Source organism: Rhinolophus hipposideros (assembly GCF_964194185.1).
Source record: "Rhinolophus hipposideros genome assembly, chromosome: 20".
Taxonomy (NCBI): Eukaryota; Metazoa; Chordata; class Mammalia; order Chiroptera; family Rhinolophidae; genus Rhinolophus; species Rhinolophus hipposideros.
The window spans coordinates 40,815,644-40,836,644 of NC_138066.1; the positions used below are offsets into that span (position 1 = coordinate 40,815,644).

The window sequence follows — 21,001 nt, forward strand, 5'->3', positions numbered from 1 at the left end:
TATATGGAATCCCTGAGCTGAAAGAGGTCTGAGAAGTGTAACTTGATATTCTCCGTTTACCAATGGAAAAATTGATTTCTGGAGAAACAATGATACACATGATAGCTAATACATACTGCACTCTTACCATGCGCCACACTTTGCTGTAAGTGTATTTTTGTGTATAAACTCAGTTTTTCATACCAACTGTGAAGTAGGTGATATTCTTACCCACTTGCAGATGAGGAAACTGAGGCTCAGAGAAGTTAAGTAACTTCCTAGAGCTTCCTTGAGGTTCACATCAAGTTAGTGTGAAAGCTGGAGTTGGAACGTAGTCAGCCTGGCTCCATGGCTTGTGTTCCTTTACTATGCCATTATGATTTTCTACCAACTCACAGTATTTTAATGCCTAGAGCCATACCAAGTATGACTTTATGCTATCTTTCATTTTTCTCCTTGGCCAAGTTGTAAATCCCCTTGGGTCTTCTATATATTGACTAAACATGATTAATGAATATGTACTCTGGAAAACAAAAGAGATAAAAAATGGATAAGCCTGCTTCTTTACCCATGAAACCTGTAACATGGAGTTGCAGAGATAAAACAAGAACACAAATAGTTATGATTAGATGTTGGGGGTTTTATGACTAGAAAGGGGGTTTGAGGAAAGAGATAGCACTTCTCTGGGGCAATCATATTCATGCCATAGTTCTAGGAGTCGGTATTTAGGTGGACTTTGAAGGATAGGACTTTGGTAGGTAGAGATAGTGAGAGATTTGGTGGGGAGGTAGAGTGCTTGGTTTTCTTGGAAAACTGATGCACATGGTGAAACCCTGGTAGATAGGGATAGTAAAGTCGTTTCTTGCGTTAAAGGAGAGTCTCATTCCAGAATGATTGAGTAACTGTGGAGAGAGGTATTGAATTGAAGGGAATGACAGAATCAGAAATGTGCTCATGAAGGTTTGGGGCCAGGATCTGGAAGAACCTAGAAGGTTTCTGCTGAGCATCTGAATGCCTGCCTCCCTTGGGTGTGACTTTCCCTAGTTCCACAGTATTAATAACATATTCCTTGTAAATATTCATACTAAATCTCATATCACTAGAATTACGTTTATTTTCCTTAAGATCGGATTCCTGAAGAAAGCAGGAGATGGTCTTAAGTTCATGCAAACTAGTACTTATAAAGTACTTATTTTAGCCATATGTTAACTTCTATGGAATGTCCAAAATGAGTAAAGACGGTCTCTACCTGAACTAAGGGTGGCCTAAGGGTGAAGACTGACATAGCATAAAACAAATTTAATGCTAAGCAGACTGAACTAAGTGCTATATAATAGCAATTCAAACAAAACCTATATGGTACTTATGGGAGAGAGGCACAGAACCTGAAAAGTAGAGCATATTTGTTCTTGGTCCCCTCAACAATGTGATTGTGAAAAGCAGTTTTTGGAACTCTTTTCCACATTGGCTTCAGGGTCCATTACAAAGCATTTTAATTTTTATTATTAACGGTAAACCTTATTACAAAGAAGAAAGTAAAAAGCAAATAACTGCTAACATTTTGATTAACAGCCTACCAGCTATATCTGTATATGTAACACATGCTTTTACATTGAATTACATTGAATCATACCATCCACCTTGCTTTTGCCCTTTTTATTTGACTCAATGTGTAACGGACACTTTTCCATAAATAAATATAAGTAGCAATTAAAATTTTTAGAACTTATGATGCATATTCCCTTCGGCTAAGCAACTGCATTTTAAAAACTGATCCTAAGGAAATAATTAAGGGTATGCACAAAGATATAGCTATATGATATGTTTCATAATGTTATAAAACAGTATTGGAGAAAAGTATTTATTGATATTTAAAGATGTTCATAGTATATCATTAGGTGAAAAAATTGTTCTTTTGTGTGTGTTTATAAACAAGCATAGAAAAATGGGAAAAGATATCAACACAATTATGTATCCAGAAGAGGAAATTTCAGGTAGTTTTAAATTTTGTTCCTTTTTGCTTTCTGAATTTTCTGCTTTTCTACAAAACTTAGGTAACTTGTGTCATTAAATTAAAAGATACTATAAGGTATTGTTTTTAAACTGATTTGAGCGATGCTCAGGCTATTTCTCTGTAGTCCTTAACTATAGGCTAACCAACTACATAAGGCAACATATCAGTGAGTCATAGTTTCCTCCTGGATAGTGGGCACTTGGCTCACTAAATGCCAGGCACATAACTGTTCAGAGACTATTACATGGATAATGTCTACAAATAACCATTCTCTTAAGTTTTGATTCTTTGACTCAATGTCATTACCAGAGGATAATTTTTAATTTTGAGACAGCCTTGTGGATAGCATCTCAATCTCTGTTATTGCAAGCGTTACATTATACTGTTGTGGGTTGTTTCTGTCTTTTTGTCTTTTCGGGGGGCAGAGGAGAGGTGTCTTTTCCTGGTAGACTGTAAACTCCTTGGATAAAAATTAAGAGATTAAGTCTTTTCATCTTGGTATCTTCAATTACCTAACGCAACCTTAGCACATATCAGATGTTCTAAAATATTTGTTGTCTTACAAGTATTTTTGGCAGCTAAAAAGATATTAAATCCTTTATAGGGGAAGATATTCAATGCTACATTCCTTTTTTTAAAAATGTTTAGTCGTTTGCCTTTTTTTTTCTTTTTTTTTTAAAGATTTTATTGGGGAAGGGGAACAGGACTTTATTGGGGAACAGTGTGTACCTCCAGGCCTTTTTCTCAAGTCACGTTGTTGTCCTTTCAGTCTTAGTTGTGGAGGGCGCACTCAGCTCCAGAATCCAGTTGCCTTTGCTAGTTGCAGGGGGCGCAGCCCACCATCCCTTGCGGGAGTCGAACCAGCAACCTTGTGGTTGAGAGGATGCACTCCAACCAACTGAGCCATCTGGGAGTTCAGCAACCCCTCAGCTCAAGGTGCCTTGTTCAATCTTAGTGGTAGGGGGTGGAGCCCACCATCCCTTGCGGGACTCCAGGAGTTGAACCGGCAACCTTGTGGTTGAGAGCACACTGACCCATGTGGGAATCGAACCGCCAGCCTTGGGAGTTAGGAGCATGGAGCTCCAATCGCCTGAGCCACCGGGCCGGCCTGTTAAATTCCTAATTAGATTGAGATCCCAATAAAATAAATTACAATTTCTTCAGTGTTTTAGAAAATGGGACCATTTCATTAAGGTTAGCATATTGCATATCTAAGTACAAAGTTCAAGTTTTAACGAGGGACAAAAGTTTAAAATGAAATTATAGGTAGAGGTTGTAGGAGATATAAAAATCAATGGGCTGGGCTGGCCCGGTTGCTCAGGCGGTTAGAGCTCCATGCTCCTAACTCTGAAGGCTGCTGGTTCTATTCCCACATGGGCCAGTGGGCTCTCAACCACAAGGTTGCCGGTTAAACTCGAGTCCCACAAGGGATGGTGGGCTCCGCCCCCTGCACCTAAGATTGAACATGGCACCTTGAGCTGAGCTGAGCTGCAGCTGAGCTCCCTGATGGCTCAGTTGGTAGGAGCGCATCCTCTCAACCACAAGGTTGCTGGTTCGACTCCCACAAGGGATGGGGGGCTGTGCCCCCTGCAACTAGAAAACGGCAACTGGACCTGGAGCTGAACTGTGCCCTCCACAACTGAGACTGAAAGGACAACAACTTGGAGCTGAACGGCATCCTCCACAACTAAGATTGAAAGGACAACAGCTTGACTTGGAATAAAGGCCTGGAAGTACACACTGTTCCCCAATAAAGTCCTGTTCCCCTTCCCCAATAAAAAAAAATCAATGGGCTATTTTATTTACAAAATTAAATTTATACTAGTGTGCCTTGTTTCTAACAGATCAATCACTGACACCATGAACTGGAATAAAGGTGGCCCTGGCACTAAGAGGGGATTTGGCTTTGGAGGTTTTGCCATTAGTGCTGGAAAGAAGGAGGAACCAAAACTCCCACAACAGTCCCACAGTGCCTTTGGGGCAACCAGCTCTTCTTCTGGATTTGGAAAGTCGGCTCCACCACAGCTCCCTTCTTTCTACAAAATTGGATCTAAACGGGCCAATTTCGATGAAGAAAATGCGTAAGTGGTGGTAATTCCTGGTAATTTAGCGAAGTTTGGGCTTTGAGATATTCCATCGACAGAAATTGAGGCAAAGAAATCCTTTGTTTCCTGAATGATAATATGACTTCTTAAATTGGTTATCTCACTGAATTGTGTTGTTCCTAATAAGTTAAATTGTTGCGTTTATTCACTTGTAAGGAATATAATACTTGTGTGCTTACTTACACCTTGTTCCAAAAATTATTTGAGGCCATTGAGATCTAAATATGGCTGAAGAATTTTAAGTAATTCATGTGGTTTTTGATAGTCTTTACAGAAGTCCTTTATTGATACCATATAATTTGTTTTGTAAACACAGGCAGTTGTCAGAACTGGTAGAGACACAGTTTGCCTCAACACCCAATTCCTTAAAACTACTATGTTATAATGTCTTATGGTGGTAGAAAAATCTCAGATTTTTGCCCATAGTTCTAAGGAAACATTTTTGCCAGTTATCTTTTTTAACTTGATTAATAAGGTGGTTATTATAAAAAGCTGGGGTTTGAAGGTTTGAGTTCTGATTCCTGTAGATTATGATTTGTCTCTGCTGAATTTGAAGAAATTTCTTATTGCTATTAATTCCAACCTGGTTGTGACACTGCTTAATTTTTTTTTTTACTTTAAAAAAAATTAGCAAGATCGGAGTTCTTAAAGTACACAGCAGCTTTCTTAAAAGCTGACATGTTATTCAGTAATTCAGTGCAGAAATAGGTGTTTAAGGTTCAGCAAAGTCAAGGGTCAGTATTCTCGGGAGTAGTTGACCACTTCAGGGGTACTTAAGCATGATGAATGATATTGGATTGAGCATTCATTTTCAATTCTAGAAGTTCTCTGTGGATCCTCAGAAAATAGCCCAGAACTTCTGATGGAAGTCCCTAGCCTTCTGAGTATATCTCTAAAAATTTTTAAAGGATTATAAAGAATAAACTAGGATTTTAATATTCATATGAAAGTAATTTTTTCCATAGTATACGCTTTAGTATTTGCCATATCTGTCCATCAATGATATACTAAATTTGTGGTGAAAATGCATCCCTTTTTATAGAACTGGGAATATAATTTCAACAGACATTTTGAAATGGAGAATCTGCTGTGACTGTTTTTTGGGCAATATTGGAAGTTGCATATATTAAGTAATACTTAATAATTAGGTCCTTAGCCAAAGCCTGGAGGTCTCTAATTTGACCTGTGTAGTTTAAATCTCTTAATAGTAATGTATACCATAATGATTAAACATTTCCGTAACATGAAAGATTGACTGACCCCAAACTAAACATGCATCTTACTTTTCAGATACTTTGAAGACGAGGAAGAAGACTCTAGCAATGTCGACTTACCTTATATTCCTGCTGAAAACTCACCTACCCGCCAGCAATTCCATTCCAAGCCAGCAGATTCTGATAGTGATGACGATCCCCTGGAGGCATTCATGGCTGAAGTGGAGGCAAGTATCAACTCTGCTTTGTGAAACTTTTCAGCAATTAGAAACAGACCAGATTAACTAGTGCTTCAGTCCTCAGTCAGAAGTTGTGTTCTGGCCCTTTTTGGGGAGAATTTTGCACTCATTCCCTAGTTTCTTGAATATACTTCCACTTGCCCTGTAACGTTTTTAGAGATGATCAGTACCTAGAAATTTGAACTATAACCCCTGAACAAAGTCGCTCAAGTATTGTCTGTATGTTTTGTCTTAATAATTCCTGGTATGTTCTTGAATGAATATCTCATTCAATCTAGCATTTATTAAATGCATATTTATGGAAGGCAGTTAAATTTCAGGCACTTGCTAAAATTACAAATTCTGCATTCTGTATTTTTAATGTTTAGTATTTCTTATTACCAACATTAGCATCAACATTCATGAGTTCCCTGTAGAAATTGAAACTTGTGACCACTTCCTTAAAACGCTTCTCGCTAGGCTTGTGATTTTGTATTTTGTCTTTTTTCCCCCCATCTCTTTGACATGTCTATTCATTTACTTATCTACTTGTTAAGAAAAATTTTAAACACATGCAAAAGTAGAATAATAAAATGAGCCCCCATATGCCCTTTACCTTACTTCATCAATTGACAACTTTCGGCCAATCTTGTGTTATCTAACCCCCTCCTGCCCCTCTTTTAGATTATTTTAAAGTAAATTGCAGACATATCATTTCGTCTGTTAGTATTTCTGTACCTCTAAGATAACTTTAAAAACCTAACTTCCATATTGTTGTGCCCAAAAAAATCATTATTTACCTGTCTCACTGTTATCTGTTATTCTTGTGATCCTCTTTCAGTTTCTCAAATACTATTCTATAGTTCTCTATATTGATTTGCTATCTTCACTCTTTATAAATTCTTTAGTGACCTCATCCAACTTCCATCCTAAGTAATGTCAAGTCATGTTGTTGGTCTCATAGTCTCTCTTTGGTTTTAGCTCTGCTTTTCTAGAAGCACATTGACCATTGTTACATGGGTGTGTCCTCATGGCACCTTAAACCTAATTCGTCAACTTTTCCTCCTCAACCAGGTCTTTTTTTTTTTTTTTTTTTTTTGGTCTTGCTTCTCTTAATGGCACCAATATTTGCACAATAACCTTGGCTTGCACTTGCTCTCCTTTCTTATTTTCTTTTTAGCGGATGATAAAGCATGTTCATGACTTAGTTCATTTAATCTTCAGAATAACAATAGGGAATAGGCAGAAAGAAAATACATAAATGTAATTATTTAGTAAGAAAACTGAACTCTTAAGATAATTCAACTCCCTTGCCCCAAATCACACTGATACTGTGTAGCAGAACTGGGACTTACTTGCTATGTCGGGCTGAGGGCTGATAGCCGAGCTCTTTCCAATGCATCATGCTGCCTTTCCTCTCTTCATTTGCCAAGTTCTGTCAGTCTTTACAATGTCTCTTGCATCTGTTCCTTCCTTTCGGTTTCCACTATGTTCATACTAGTTTATACCCTCATTAACTCTTGCCTGGTCTAAATTCTCTCTCTGCTTTAGGCTCTCTGCTCTCTCATTTATGTGGTATAAAGCGACAGAGTAATTAGACTAAAGCATGTTACTTACCGTGTTACTTACTACTTTTGTTCAAAACTGTCGCTTCATTGCTGATGAAATAAAGTCCTTCGAGATTTCTCGTTTACTTATCTGAAGTCTTTAGCCAGAATTCATCTCTCTTCTAAGGAAGGACGGAAAGAAAGAATCCAACATGGATTTGTTTTTGTTTGGCCTAAACAAAATTGCTTTTTTAAAAATGTGAGCCAACCTTTTTAAGATCAGGAGATTTTACCTAAAAGTTCAGACTTGAAAAATGGATAATCTGGCATTACTAAGCCTGCATTCTTGCATGGCAGAAACAGGTTGCTGAGTAGATGGCTGCCTGTTTTAGACAAGGCATGCTTTTTCTAGTTCACCGTAGTTCCATTAATTAATCCCTGTTGTCTTCTTGACATTGAGGCCACCATTTAGAGCCATCTATCATCACACTTACATTGCGGTTTTCTTGAAATGGAGAAATATTTTTTCTGAGCTTGGGCTTCTCTTATCAAATATTACAAAGTAAAAGACTCAGGGTCATGTGATACAAGAAAAATTAGAGCATGCTTCTTTAGGAGAATATTCCTACTTACTAAAGTGCGGGCGAAGCATGTCTCTGTCAGAAGAATACAACTTTTGTTATCCTGGCTCACTTCATTCATTGTTAAATTGGCACCCATTAGGTATTTGAGTTTCCCACCTTTGATTTAGAACAACTTAAATTACTTAAAGAGTATGCACCTAATAGGTAGCAGAGCCAAGATTCAGTTCGAAAGCCCATATTTTTTTCTGGGGTGTCATTTTGTATCTGAGTTCTTGTAGCACTGTATTTCTGCCATGACACTCACCAGAAATATTTAGAACATACATGTGCTTTGCCATGGAAGCGATTTAGTAAATATGTTAAATGATTCTCTCTAGAAGTAAAGGCAGTAAGTGGTTTGTCATGTTTGAGATGTCTTGTACATATCTTTTTTTTTATCTTCTTGAGATATGAACATTTCCCAAAGGGTTATATTTCTCATTATTTCTTGAGCTCTCCCTACTGATGAATTAGAAGAAAAATCAGCTCTTTATTTTCTAGGTTTAAATTTAGATTTAATTTTTGGTAGTGCAAGCTGCCGTAGCCCTTCTTGAGTGGGAGTATCCAAGAATGGCCCGGATTCTCTTGCTTGGCATTTCAAGTAGTTGAAGCAGGGTGAGGTTAAATCTCTTCAATATGGTACCATTCTTCTGGTGTATTTTTTGGGATAGTGTCCAAGGTGTTTTGCTGATTTTTAGGGTGGATATTATGTATTTTGAAGAATGTGGTTGCCAAAGTATTGCATTAAACCCTGATATCTGGTGTAAACTTTTCTAGAAAGTTCAAACTTTTGGACTTAAGATGAAGTTTTATTTTTAGCCAATGTTTTAAAAAAAAAGGTTTGTGTAGGCTCAAAAAATATGTTCTATAAGTGTTTGTAACCCATTTTTTAATGTTACATTGCTTATGTTATCTTTACGTTAGTTACAATCTTAAATATGTCTTATATCTGTCTATTGAAAAATAGATTGTGCATAATGTTTCTTTTTAAGGTAATTCCTCTTTATCAGAAACCTGATTAGATAGAACGCCTGACCATGCCAGGTTTAGTATAGTCGTGTTTTTTAAAGTCAAAGAAGTCAGAAAAATTTATGTTGCTTTATAATCAGGAACAGTTGTGCAGAATGTGTTTAATCTTGGTGAAAATTACTTAATTCTTCTGACCTTGGTTTTTCACATGTATAAAACAAAGAAATTTTTTAGTGATTATCAATTTGCTGTGTATAACAGCGACCTGTAGAAAGTGGAAAAACTGTATCATTTAACTGCAGTCCCAATGATGCAGATTTAGTAGGTTTAGAGCAGGGCTTTCAACCTCAGGACTGTGGACATTTGGGGCTGTCCTGTGCATTGGAGGATGTTTAGCAGCATCTGCGGCCTTTACCCACTAGATACTAGTAACAACCTCTCCTTCATCTCCCCCCCAAGTTGTAAAAGTCAAAAAATGTCTCCAGACATCACCAAATGTCCACTAGGGACAAAAATCGCCCCAGAATGAGAACCACCTTTGCAGAGTCAGATGCAGAAATCTGCATATTTTTTGCTAGCCCCATTGGTAATCTGATACAAATGATTTTAAGCTACACCTTGAGAAAGCCTGATTTGCCTGAACTTAAGGCCATTTTCAGCCAACAATTATATCATTAACATAAAAAAAAGTGACCAATAAAGCATTTTTGCCGATTTTTCTATGCATGTTATATATTGCAGATAAAAGTCATGCAATCCATGTGTAGCCAAGTTTTTAGAACATTTGTATATTTCTCTTTGAGAAATAATTATCAAACTACAATTTTGGTTGCATCAAAATGCAGTTGTCAAACTGCATAGCTAAAACTATGATGGCACTTGTTCAAATCTCAGAATTTTTTATAAAGAAATTCCCTTTTCAGTGTTTTCAGTTGATAATGATTCCATACATACTTTTGTTTCATTAGGATCAGGCAGCTAGAGACATGAAGAGGCTTGAAGAAAAGGACAAGGAACGAAAAAACGTAAAGTAAGTTGTTTTCTTCTCCCTCACAAAGGTTATATGAAAATAAAGTATTACGTAGCTTATTCCCTCAAAGTTTGTAGAGAAAAATTAAAATACACAAATGTCTTGACTTGAAGTTACCTCTGTATCTTCAGTAATATTTCTGTAGATAATAGAGATGACCAAAGTCTTTGAATTTGCAGTAATTAAAAAAGCTTTTTTTTTTTTTTTGGTAGAATAGCATTTGGTATTCTATAGATAGAATGAGTTACAGTGGGCGTTAAGAGCACATAATTACTAAAGTTTGGGTTCACTGTTCTGAGTTTTGTCCCATAATTGATATAAAGTAGGTTAATGCCTATTAGATTGATTGTGAGAAGTAATGGTGATTATATCATTTAAAAAACTGTAGAATTAATAAATAAGAAAACCTAATTTATTTAAGGAGTGACATCATGCTTTAACAACAAGTCAGAACTTGAAATACTTTATTTTCTGGGAAGGAGAGTTCTCCTCTGTCCCTTGCTGAAAATACTCCTCTTAAGGCTTTTGCTACCAGGCACAAGTAGGCATGGATGGGTGTTTCCTTCTGCTTGGCAGTCAGTACTTCAGGCCCTCCCCAAAGTTCCCGTGCCACGTGGAGGTTCAGCCCCTCTCCTTGGTGCTTACTGTGCTTGCATCATCTTTCAGTTGCTCTACACTGATGGTGTAGCTTGCCTTACAAATAGCAAGTGCTGTAGGTTAGGCAGAAAGTCTGATTAGAAAGAGATGGTTGTGGAAACTAAGCAACCATACTTTCTATAGCTCCTAAGAATGCGGCAAGTGGCAGTGGTCCCCTTCTCTGTGAACTGCTTAGGAATTTTAGTCTCAAACTTACGAAGAGTTGATGTCGTTTTTCTGTCCCCAAGGATTTTAGCTAAATGCACTTACTCCAGAGCTAAAAACTTTGGGGGATGTTAAGAAAGTTGTGACTTTTTTTTGGTGTATACCAAAAGCAGGATTTTTTTTTTTTAATATAAAATGCTTTTCACAACTGTGTTGTATTTGTTGTATGGGATTGACAAGGCTAGGATCCTTGGGTATCTATGTTCAAAAGTGTTTACTCCTTATACCCTTGTTAGAAATTGATGTTTTTAGGGGTACCATGTAATCCCATTCAAAAGAAATGCAAATTGCTGTGTGTAGAGTGAAACCACACATATATGATGGATGGATAGTTGACAGTGTGCTTATTGCTGCTTTGTTATTAGTGTTGAGAGTTCCTGAGCTATATGGAATTCAACAATAATCTGCTATAAGTATGGAGCTGGGTATGTGGAACATTTGCAGGGAAGTTTGTTTCTCCGCTTGTTTTTCCAGGGGTATTCGAGATGACATTGAAGAGGAAGATGACCAAGTGAGTTCCTATGCAGTATTTCTATCTTTTATTTTTACCCCACAAAGTCTATACTGGGGACAAGCTAGAGCTTGCCTTCACTGAAATGGCCATTCCTGACATTCAGCAAGGGATGTCATTTGACTTGCTCCTTTTCAACATATGTGACCAATTGGTAATATAAAGATTCACATGGCTTTCCTCCATGTTGAAGATGGAACTTTTGATCAACTGTGACATCAGAAACAAATAGCTTTATTCAGCTTGATTTTTTGAATACAAATGTTTATTCTGATAAATCAAGAAGTAGGGTAGTGTGGGATCTACAGATGGCCTCTAGCAACATCTAACCTGTACCTCTTTCTAGGGGTTCTGTTTGTGATTCTTATATTTTAAGATGGAACATTAATGACTGTCCTTTAGTATTTTTTCCCCATTGTTCAGTTGTGGGATGGTGAGGAGGGAACCAGAATGAGCAGTAGCCTTTACCAGGTTTGTGACCCTTCTAATCAGTGTCACTTTCCAAACTTGGATTGGTAAAGCCACAACATGTGTTCCACAGCTCTGGGCAGGGTAGGTAGACAGACACCCCACCCCAGGAAGGCTGTGGAACTTGAGATTTGTAAGTCTTCTGTTAAACAAGTTAAATCATTTTGTAGTACTAACTATCTCACTCATTTCTTCCGATTGTCCCTCTGAATACTGCTATTGTTAAAGGAATCGTTGCTAGTAAAAGTGTTGCCTTACTTGGTAGGTATTTAAACTGCAGTCATCTGGTACTCTGCGTGCACTAATTACAGGCGCAGAAACTGTTCTCAGTTGTACTTGGGGATGATTATGTTCTTGTGCTTTCCTGCAGGAAGCTTATTTTCGGTATATGGCAGAGAACCCAACTGCTGGTGTGGTTCAAGAGGAGGAGGAAGATAATTTGGAATATGACAGTGACGGAAATCCCATTGCACCTTCCAAAAAAATCATCGACCCTCTTCCTCCCATTGATCATTCAGAGGTATGGTGTTTCTTGCTGAATTTGATTCTCGTTTCAAGCTGATAAAGTTCTCTTCAGCTTTAATATTTAGGTTTTCTCAGTATCTGAGTACTCCTGATATATACTGCTTATGTCATGAGAATATTTGTTCTTTGGGATCTTGTCAGCTCTGCTAAATGGTTGAGTCAGAAAGTGACCAAGTGGTTGGGGCTTAATTGCCTACGTATATTGTTTAAGATACAGCTGAATCACTTGCGCACATTCGATTTTAGGTGAAGAATTTTTTTTTCCAAGGAATTGTACTTGTTTTCCAGACCATCACTTACCATCTTCCTTTCAAAATGGGCCCTTAGGCTGGCATTTGTTTTTTAATTGCTGTAAATCTTATTTCTCCCAGGTCTGGGATAGATGAAAGGCTGTTGCTTCAAAGGGTACCCAGGAATTACAGGTTCCTTGAATCAGGAAAAACAAATGAGGATATCAGTGTTTTATCCGGGTTATCAGACTAGATGTTCCGTACTCTAGTGACTCCGGGTCTTAGAGCGGTGATCCACAAGGTGTGATCCAAAGACTCCTGGGAGGGTCTTTTCAGACAGTCTGTGAAGTCAAAAGAATTTTCATAACAGTGCTAAGATAATTTACCTTTTTTTTTAAAACTACGTCAGCATTTGCATCAATGGCTAAAAGCAACGGTAGGTAAAATGCTGACACCTTAGCGTGAATCGAGACAGTGCTACGCTATTCTGATAGTCATTATATTCTTTACTGCCAGGCCATCACAGTTAAAAAAAAAATTAAAAAGCCAGCTTCAGTTAAGAATATCCTTGATGAAACAGTAAAAATTATTTATTGAATCTTGACTCTTATGTTATATGTCTTTTTATTTGGTGTGACAAATAAAGCACTAAGCTATTTGAGTTGTGAGTTGAACTAGCTGCTTTTTTCATGGAACATCATTTTCACTTGAGAAAACTAATGACACTGTAAGGAAAACAATTAAAAGTGTTTATTGCCAACTATAGAAATTTAACCTTTCAAACCAAAATTGAATTTAAGAACCTTATATTCACCACAGTGAGCTTGACAGCTTTCTGATACTGAAAGTCTGTTGTAATGACATTGATGGTGATAAACAACTGATTTTTTTTCCCTATGTTATGAAATTTCACCATTTGAATGACCTGCACAGCATCTCAGTGAACCAGAATTTTCAAATGGCCAGTGCTTGATGTTACATAATCATGCATGAGTAAAGGCTCCATTCAAAGTATATGAGGCACCCATGGGTTATAATGTAATGGAATGTGAAAAGTTCACGATATGGTTTCAGATTAGACAATAAAAATAAGCTTTAACCGCTTGTCAAGTTTTAGGTAGAAGAAGAGTAAAAATCCGCCAGAATCTGAAAGACTATTAATAAATACTCTCCTTTTCCAACCACATATTTTTATGAGGCCAGATTTTATTTATGGGTTTCAATCAAAGCAATATATTGCAACAATATACAGTAGGAACCATTTTCTTTTGTCAGACATTAAAGAGATTTGTAAAAATGTAAAACAACGTTATAAAATAACATTTTTATTAAAGCATTTATGTTGAAGTGCTTGAGTTTATTGTTATTTTTCAATGAATAAATTTTAAAAATATTTTCTCAGTTTTAATTTTAATTCAGAAAATATCAGTAGATATAATCCACATAAATGAAAACTCATGTTTTTGTTAAATGTAAAAGGGTACATGACTAAAATGTTTTGAGAACTACTGGTCTAGACTGAGTATAGGCTCTATTCAATTTTTCAAATGTTTCCTTTTGCACAAATGCTGCCACATAATGCCTTGGTATTTTACATGGGGCAAATGAAATCAAATATGTGAAACTGATCTAGGAGGAAGTATCCATGATAAAGAGTGAAAATCCAATAATGAAAAACACAAGTACTTGAAATAATCATCTAATAAAATGTTTGAGTTACTTGACAAAACACTCAAACTTCATCATCATTCTGGGGTATCCCACAGTTGTCCTAATATAATGGGCAGTCTGCTAAGAGAGAGCAGAAGTAAGGGGTAGATATCGGATACCCGTTCTTCCTATAAGTAGCTTTTTTCACATTTTTTTATATATACAAAAGTTTACATATTTGTAAGTAAAATTGTGAGCAAAGACAAAATCTCTTGCCCTCATGGAGCTTCCATTTTAATAGAGTCAGGAGAGAACTAAAGTAAATCCTGTTATGGCTTAGTGCAGCATTATGGGGAGCATAACAGAGGTTCTGCTTAATAATGCTAAAGGCAAATTTAAAACTGTACTTTTTGTTGATAATTGCCATTGAAAGATAATTAATTTTAGGCTGTATCCAGAATTAGGAAATTTTTGACCACCTAACAAAGGCTTATATTCTCCTTAAGAAATAAGTTTATTGTAGACATGCCATACTGTCATAAAGAAAATCATTTAGTCAGATTAGTATGGGGTTTTGTTTTATGTTTTATATTCTTAGTACAGCAAGCTATGCAAAGTGGAGCAGAGAAGTGACTTCTTCCCTCTTTGGAATTGGAAATTCTTGGCCATACATTTTTGAAAAGTTATGTAAACAGTTCTGTGTTTTTAAAAAGAACAGAACTCCTTCTAAAGGCAGAGCTCTTCTCAAAGGAAATACTAGAAATGTTTTTAAATGCCTAGAGCTAGATGAACAACTTACTCCAAAGTATATTTAGGTGTTATAGGGTGGACTCTTCTTTAAAATACTACCTTAAAATCTGAGGCCTTTGGCATTATAGAGAGTCCTTAGTCTACATCAGGGTTGTTCAAATCTGACGTTGTCATTAAGAGTCTCTTTAGAAAGTAGGTTGGTGTTTATATTGAAAATGGGATCAGGAAAAGAAATTGACTGTACTTTTGGAATGTGTCATGAATGAGTGAATTCCTTTGTTCTCTCTAGTTGATTATGGCTTATATATTTGTAGAAAATTATTTTGCATTAAAATCAAACTCACAGGATTGACTCTTGAATTCTAGACTAACTTTGAATAATTGGACCTGCAGATTGACTATCCACCATTTGAAAAAAATTTTTACAATGAGCATGAAGAGATAACCAACCTCACCCCACAGCAGCTAATAGATCTCCGGCATAAGCTCAATCTTCGGGTAAGTCAACCATTAAGCCACATAGTCTTATATTAATGTTAATTAGTCCAAGGTTAGTGCTTTTGGTTACCCAAACTAAAATAACCTCGAATTTCTTGTCTAATGGTCTCTGAACTGTCTTTAATAGAGCGATAATTACATCCCTTGGGCTCACGAGTCTTTTTATTATATTAGTCTCCCAGCTGTTTTAGGGTAGGATTGCTTTTTCTTTCATGTGACACACATGAATGCCATATGTGTTCAGTCAACTCTATGTTGTGTTGGAACAATAAGTTATGGTGATCTTAATCGGCAAGTATTTCTACAATGAGTACAGTATGCTGAGAACTGTGTTGGGTGGGCTAGAGATGAAGGGTAAGAGTCCCCATCTTCAGGAAAAGTAGACAAGATTAACAGATGTGAACAATATGATATTTCAAAATTAAGATAAACTCGCCTCTCAAATTATGTACAGCATCCTTTTTAAAAAAATTAGAAGAAATTAACACTTTTAAAAAATAATAGTTTAAATTGTCCACCAAAAAATTTTGGGTTGCATATTGGCCACATTGTGTAGGGTGCTGCTAGATGTTAGTTAAGTGAAACATATACAGATAATACAGTGCTATCTGCTCTGGTGTGGACAACTTTCTGGCCCAAGTCTTACCCTTCGCTATGTGATGTTTGAACGTCTGTTTTCTGAGAGAGGTAAATATGTATGTGTTTACTTGTCTGTTTTCCAAGAGGTACCACCCACTCCCCCAAATGAAAAAAAAACAAACTTTTTAAGTGAAATCCTGATTTGAAATATTAGCATCACTAGAGAAGCATTGAAAGGTTTCTACTGTGGAGTCAGTATGGGGGTTTTAAGCCTCATTATTCACCTGGGTATAGTTCAAACTGCATGACGGTGGCTGGAACATCGCTAAGTGGGGCATTAACTCTCCAGGCATGACTGAAAATGGAGATGGTAGATGATATCTTTGTAACCAGTGGGTATAGACATGTCTTATTTAGAGCACATTTGCTGCACTCTTAATTTTATTTTTTCTACCATCTGGTTGATAGTTATGCAGAGTGGTGAAAAACCAAACATTAATGACTTTGCAATTTGTTGAACAATATTTTTTTAATTTCTTATGAGAAAATTAATTTTGATTAAAGAAATGTCTAAGTACTTAATCATTTTAGGACAATTATCTCTGGAATATTTATCGTGGAGTTTTCTTTTATATGAGGTTTTAGATCTGTTATTTTACTTTTTCAAACAGTGTGTGCTTTTGGCTATAGACTTATATTTTTCACTTCATACTCAAGCTAAATGCTAGAGACAGATAAATATTGTTGAACTTCCAGTGCTGTTGATTTTGAAGTACAAGTCATTCCTGGGAGTTGTCTTTACCTCTAGGTCTCTGGTGCTGCACCTCCTAGACCAGGAAGTAGTTTTGCTCATTTTGGGTTTGATGAACAACTGATGCACCAGATTCGGAAATCTGAGTACACACAACCCACTCCGATACAGTGCCAGGTAAGTAAAACAGAATGGAAGAGAATGAAGTAGAATGATATTCGATGACTATATTTATTTTACAAACAAAGCAATAAAACAGTGGTTAGTGCAGAGCTGTATTGATGTGGATAGAAGGCCCAAATATTCCCTCTGTGGTTTAGCCTTTAATTCTGCTTTAAACAGGGAGGGAGGGGGACATTTATGAAATACAAGAATATTTCTGAAACCTTAAAAATTTAAAGAACAAAAGTGAACTATTTACCATTAAAAATGTTGCGAAAGGGGTTGGGAAATGTTTTCCATCTGATAAATGTCTTCAAATTACGATCTGAAGAAAATAGTTTTTAGGTCTAAACTCAATTAAAAAGATTTGTGTATGGGCAAATTTAGCACTGTCAGTGATTAGAATTCCTTTGTCCATGACCTGAAAATTCTCGTTATAACTGAAAGTAATACCTTCTATTTCCTATCTATAGGTGGAATTTAATTCACTCCTACACAGAAAATGAGAATTTTTGTATATGGATGAGATAGTCTGTACCTTCTCAAGGGGACAAGATTTTTAAAATTTTAGCAACCCACTTACATTATAACTTGCAATTTTTATTTCTATATTTTAAGTAAAATGAAGTCATTCATATTTTTTGAATGGTAGCTGATCCACATGAAAAGAATGATAACGTTTCTTACAAATCACAAAGGTTATGGGAATGCCAGGTATTTCTCGTTATTCCATAGCCAGTATACACGGCTCAGGATAGTTTTGTTCCAGTGGAAATGAATGTCATTAATAGTCACTTACCTTTCTTCAGGATTTCCTTCAGAACGTCTTTAAAATGGAAAGTTGAGAGTGGATATACTCTATTCTTTTCTCTAGGGTGTCCCTGTGGCATTAAGTGGTAGAGACATGATTGGTATTGCCAAAACAGGCAGTGGAAAAACTGCAGCCTTTATCTGGCCCATGCTGATTCATATAATGGACCAGAAAGAATTGGAACCAGGTGATGGACCAATTGCCGTGATTGTGTGTCCTACTAGGGAGCTTTGCCAGCAGGTACGTGCTTTTGTAGAGTGCCTCCTTTCGTATGTGAACCAGCAAGGTACTAAGCAGTCAAGTGGGTAGAATTATCAGGAAACTTCTTTTTTAACTGAGGGGAAATGCACATAAAATTTACCATTTTAACTATTTTTAAGTGTATAGGTCGGTGGCATTAAGTACATTCACATTGTTGTACTACCAGGAAACTTGGAAAATAGTATGTTATGTATTTTCTATAAGCAAATTTTCTATAACACACTTTTCTCTAAACTACTGTTTTAAGAGAAAATAATATGGGAATTGTCTGTATTGTAAGCTCCCAATGTTTTCCTCCTGGGTTAATTCATTGTGCTTGGTGGAAGGGCATTGACAGGGTCAGGAAGAAAAGGGAAAGAAAAAAAAAGAAATAACCAAGACAAGATTTTAGATAGCCTGTTGAGATATGATAATGGTATTCTTTATTTACTTTGTGAATAAAATTATGATTTTTGAAGTATTTTTTAGCTTTTGATTTTCTATGACATGGCATTCTGTGTGTTTTTCAGAACTCTCTTTTGTGTTGTGACAGGTATTTGTTAGTATCACAGTTTGTTAATATGTCATTATGTCAACAACTTTGTAGATCCATGCAGAATGTAAGCGGTTTGGGAAAGCATATAATCTTCGATCAGTGGCCGTGTATGGCGGAGGGAGCATGTGGGAGCAGGCGAAGGCCCTTCAAGAAGGGGCAGAGATTGTTGTGTGTACCCCAGTAAGTATGTCTTGGGTTTAAATTTAAATGGCTTCTCAGCCTCCGTTGGTATGGGAAAAAATGCTTAGTTATTGGAAGGAATTCCCCTTAAAATGTGATAAAGCCAGGTTGAGAATACTGTAATGTGACACCATCTATGGCTTTGGCTTAATTTTGATTAGTTGACTGAAATAACAGTCCATTACAATTCTAACATATATGTATATTAATAGCTACGAATTCCCCTGTTTCAAATAGTGTTTGTTATGCTCTCCTAGAAAACGCATCTGAGAGCATCAACGTTGAGAAAACGTTGCTGAGAGCATCAAGCATCAGAAAGAGTATGGTCAGAACTTCCTAGAAGAGTGTAGTGTAAGCATGAAAACATATCAGTAAGGTTTTAAATTAGCTCATTTCAGAATGCCTCACAAAAATAGCTCTGGCCATTTTCTCACAATTTAAATTACAATGTTAAGAATCTTATTGAGATTTCAGAACTTCTGTTCTTTTGGGATCTGTAGTACATGAAGTCCACGGCTGTCAGACCATCATTGTCTGTTATAGTCAGAGACCGGAGTGTTAGTACCTTTGCCAGGAGCACAATTCTAGAAAATTCTGGTAAATGCCTTTACTTATTATTCATTTTCTGGATCTCATAGGGTCGACTGATTGATCATGTGAAGAAGAAAGCTACCAATCTTCAAAGAGTCTCTTATCTTGTGTTTGATGAAGCAGATCGCATGTTTGACATGGGGTTTGGTATGCTTTGAATACCAGTTTCTTCTGTCCCCGTCCTCTTGATACTAGTTTTTTCCATATCTTTCTAGACTTAACCTCTTTTTTCCCTGCATGAGAGAAGCTAAAAATAACTCCTGGATAGGGTTAGACTGTAGAGATTTAGCTAAAACGTTAACTATTTTTAGATGTTCTCTCAGGAAAAGTATATTAAGCTTGATTGGGTTGAGGACATTTCAAAGTGCCTTTGTATATAGGGGAATATTATCTCTATGTTTTATTTTTTTATTCATGTGCCTTTGTGGAGGTCAAAGTCTGTGTTCCTAGGCAGGTGGATGTCATATCATTCAAGGTCCTTTGCTTTCCTGTCCTTGACCTACCTGGCTGTGTCAAAATTCTGTGTTTATTGATTGGAATGCCACTGGATCTAGCCCAGCTGGGTGGAGGGTACCATGTTTTTGAGTCTCATACTGAATGATAAGGAGTTTCAAAATTTCCTTAATTCTTATAATCTCATATGAAGATTTTTACTACAATGACTTCTCCAGGCATCCCAAACTGTATTGCAGTTATTAAGTTTACTGTTCTCCTTCTTCCAGAGTACCAGGTGCGATCCATAGCCAGTCATGTCCGTCCTGACAGACAGAGTATGTATGAAGCAGTTTTACTAAGTCACATTTGTACTCAGAATAAACACCTGTTTATTTTATAAGCACTCAGTTATGGCAGCAAAAATAATCGTGTGTGTACTGATAAGAACCATAAAGGGTGAGATAATGGTAGTTTATCTGAGCTGCACAGGACTTTTGAGGTTATCAGATGTAACTCATTTTTATAGATGATAAAACCAAGGCTGAGAATTCAGTGACTGCCCCAATTTATACAATTTTATCAGTGGGTAGAGGCAATGCACAGTGCAGATCTGCTGATTTGAAGTCGAGACGTTTTCTGAACCATGCTAACAACCCTGTTCTAACTGATAATATATAAAAATAGAATAAGAGCAATGAGCGAAATAATTTTTTTAAACTAAATTTAAAGTTCACTTTTATTTTGAAAAACGGTATTTTGAGTATCAGTAGGAAAGTTAGTGGATATTCAAAAAAGAAGTCATACTGTTTCTTTAACAGAGTTACTTTACTTTTTAGCTCTCTTATTCAGTGCAACTTTTCGGAAAAAGATTGAAAAACTGGCCAGAGATATCCTGATTGACCCTATTCGAGTGGTGCAGGGAGATATTGGAGAGGTAACCCTGGAACCCAACCTGTTATTTCTCATATTATGGAGACATGGAATTAATTTCTCACTACTGAGAGAAAAAAAAAAATCTTACTGTGTATTTACAGATGAGGCAATATGTTTCAAATTTGCTTTAAAAAATACAAGGGGGGATAGATGGAAAAGATTGGTAAAGTATTGGTAATTGTTGAAGCTGGGTGATGGGTCCATGGGACTTGATTGTGTTCATTTCACTTTTTTTTGGATAGTTAAATTTATTTTCATAATAAAAATAAAATAAAAAAACTTTTTGGGAAAAATACAAAAAACAAGCTAGAAGACGAGCAGAGTGAGATAGGATGGAACTAACAAATAATTGTGGGAGGAATCCTGCACAGCGTGGAGTGGGGTGACTTGAAAGCCCGGTGAAAATGAGATAAGGGTTTTTCCCTCACCTGTACATATGCCCTATGGAAAATTTCTCTGAATTTTGATTTGGAATTCAATCAAGGCTGCCTTGAGAATTCTTTAAGTTCCTTGCCATGTTTATTATAGGAAGTTCTGTATAGTTAGTGTTTTGACATTGTCCATTTTTCAT

The 21,001-nt window shown here is 36.5% G+C and overlaps 1 protein-coding gene across 4 annotated transcripts in view; it reads left to right on the forward strand.

The window, feature by feature from the left end:
- The window catches only part of DDX42 (DEAD-box helicase 42), a 30,953-nt gene that overhangs the window by 2,887 nt on the left and 7,065 nt on the right, over nt 1-21,001 (forward strand). For all 4 annotated transcript variants that reach the window (XM_081029598.1, XM_081029601.1, XM_081029599.1 and 1 more), the window contains 12 exons: nt 3,838-4,074; nt 5,389-5,539; nt 9,638-9,699; nt 11,035-11,071; nt 11,910-12,059; nt 15,088-15,192; nt 16,580-16,699; nt 17,559-17,735; nt 18,343-18,471; nt 19,110-19,209; nt 19,785-19,832; nt 20,334-20,431. In XM_081029598.1, the coding sequence (XP_080885724.1) occupies nt 3,854-4,074; nt 5,389-5,539; nt 9,638-9,699; nt 11,035-11,071; nt 11,910-12,059; nt 15,088-15,192; nt 16,580-16,699; nt 17,559-17,735; nt 18,343-18,471; nt 19,110-19,209; nt 19,785-19,832; nt 20,334-20,431 (1,398 nt within the window). In that variant the 5' untranslated portion in view covers nt 3,838-3,853. The remainder of the gene's footprint in view (nt 1-3,837; nt 4,075-5,388; nt 5,540-9,637; nt 9,700-11,034; nt 11,072-11,909; nt 12,060-15,087; nt 15,193-16,579; nt 16,700-17,558; nt 17,736-18,342; nt 18,472-19,109; nt 19,210-19,784; nt 19,833-20,333; nt 20,432-21,001) is intronic.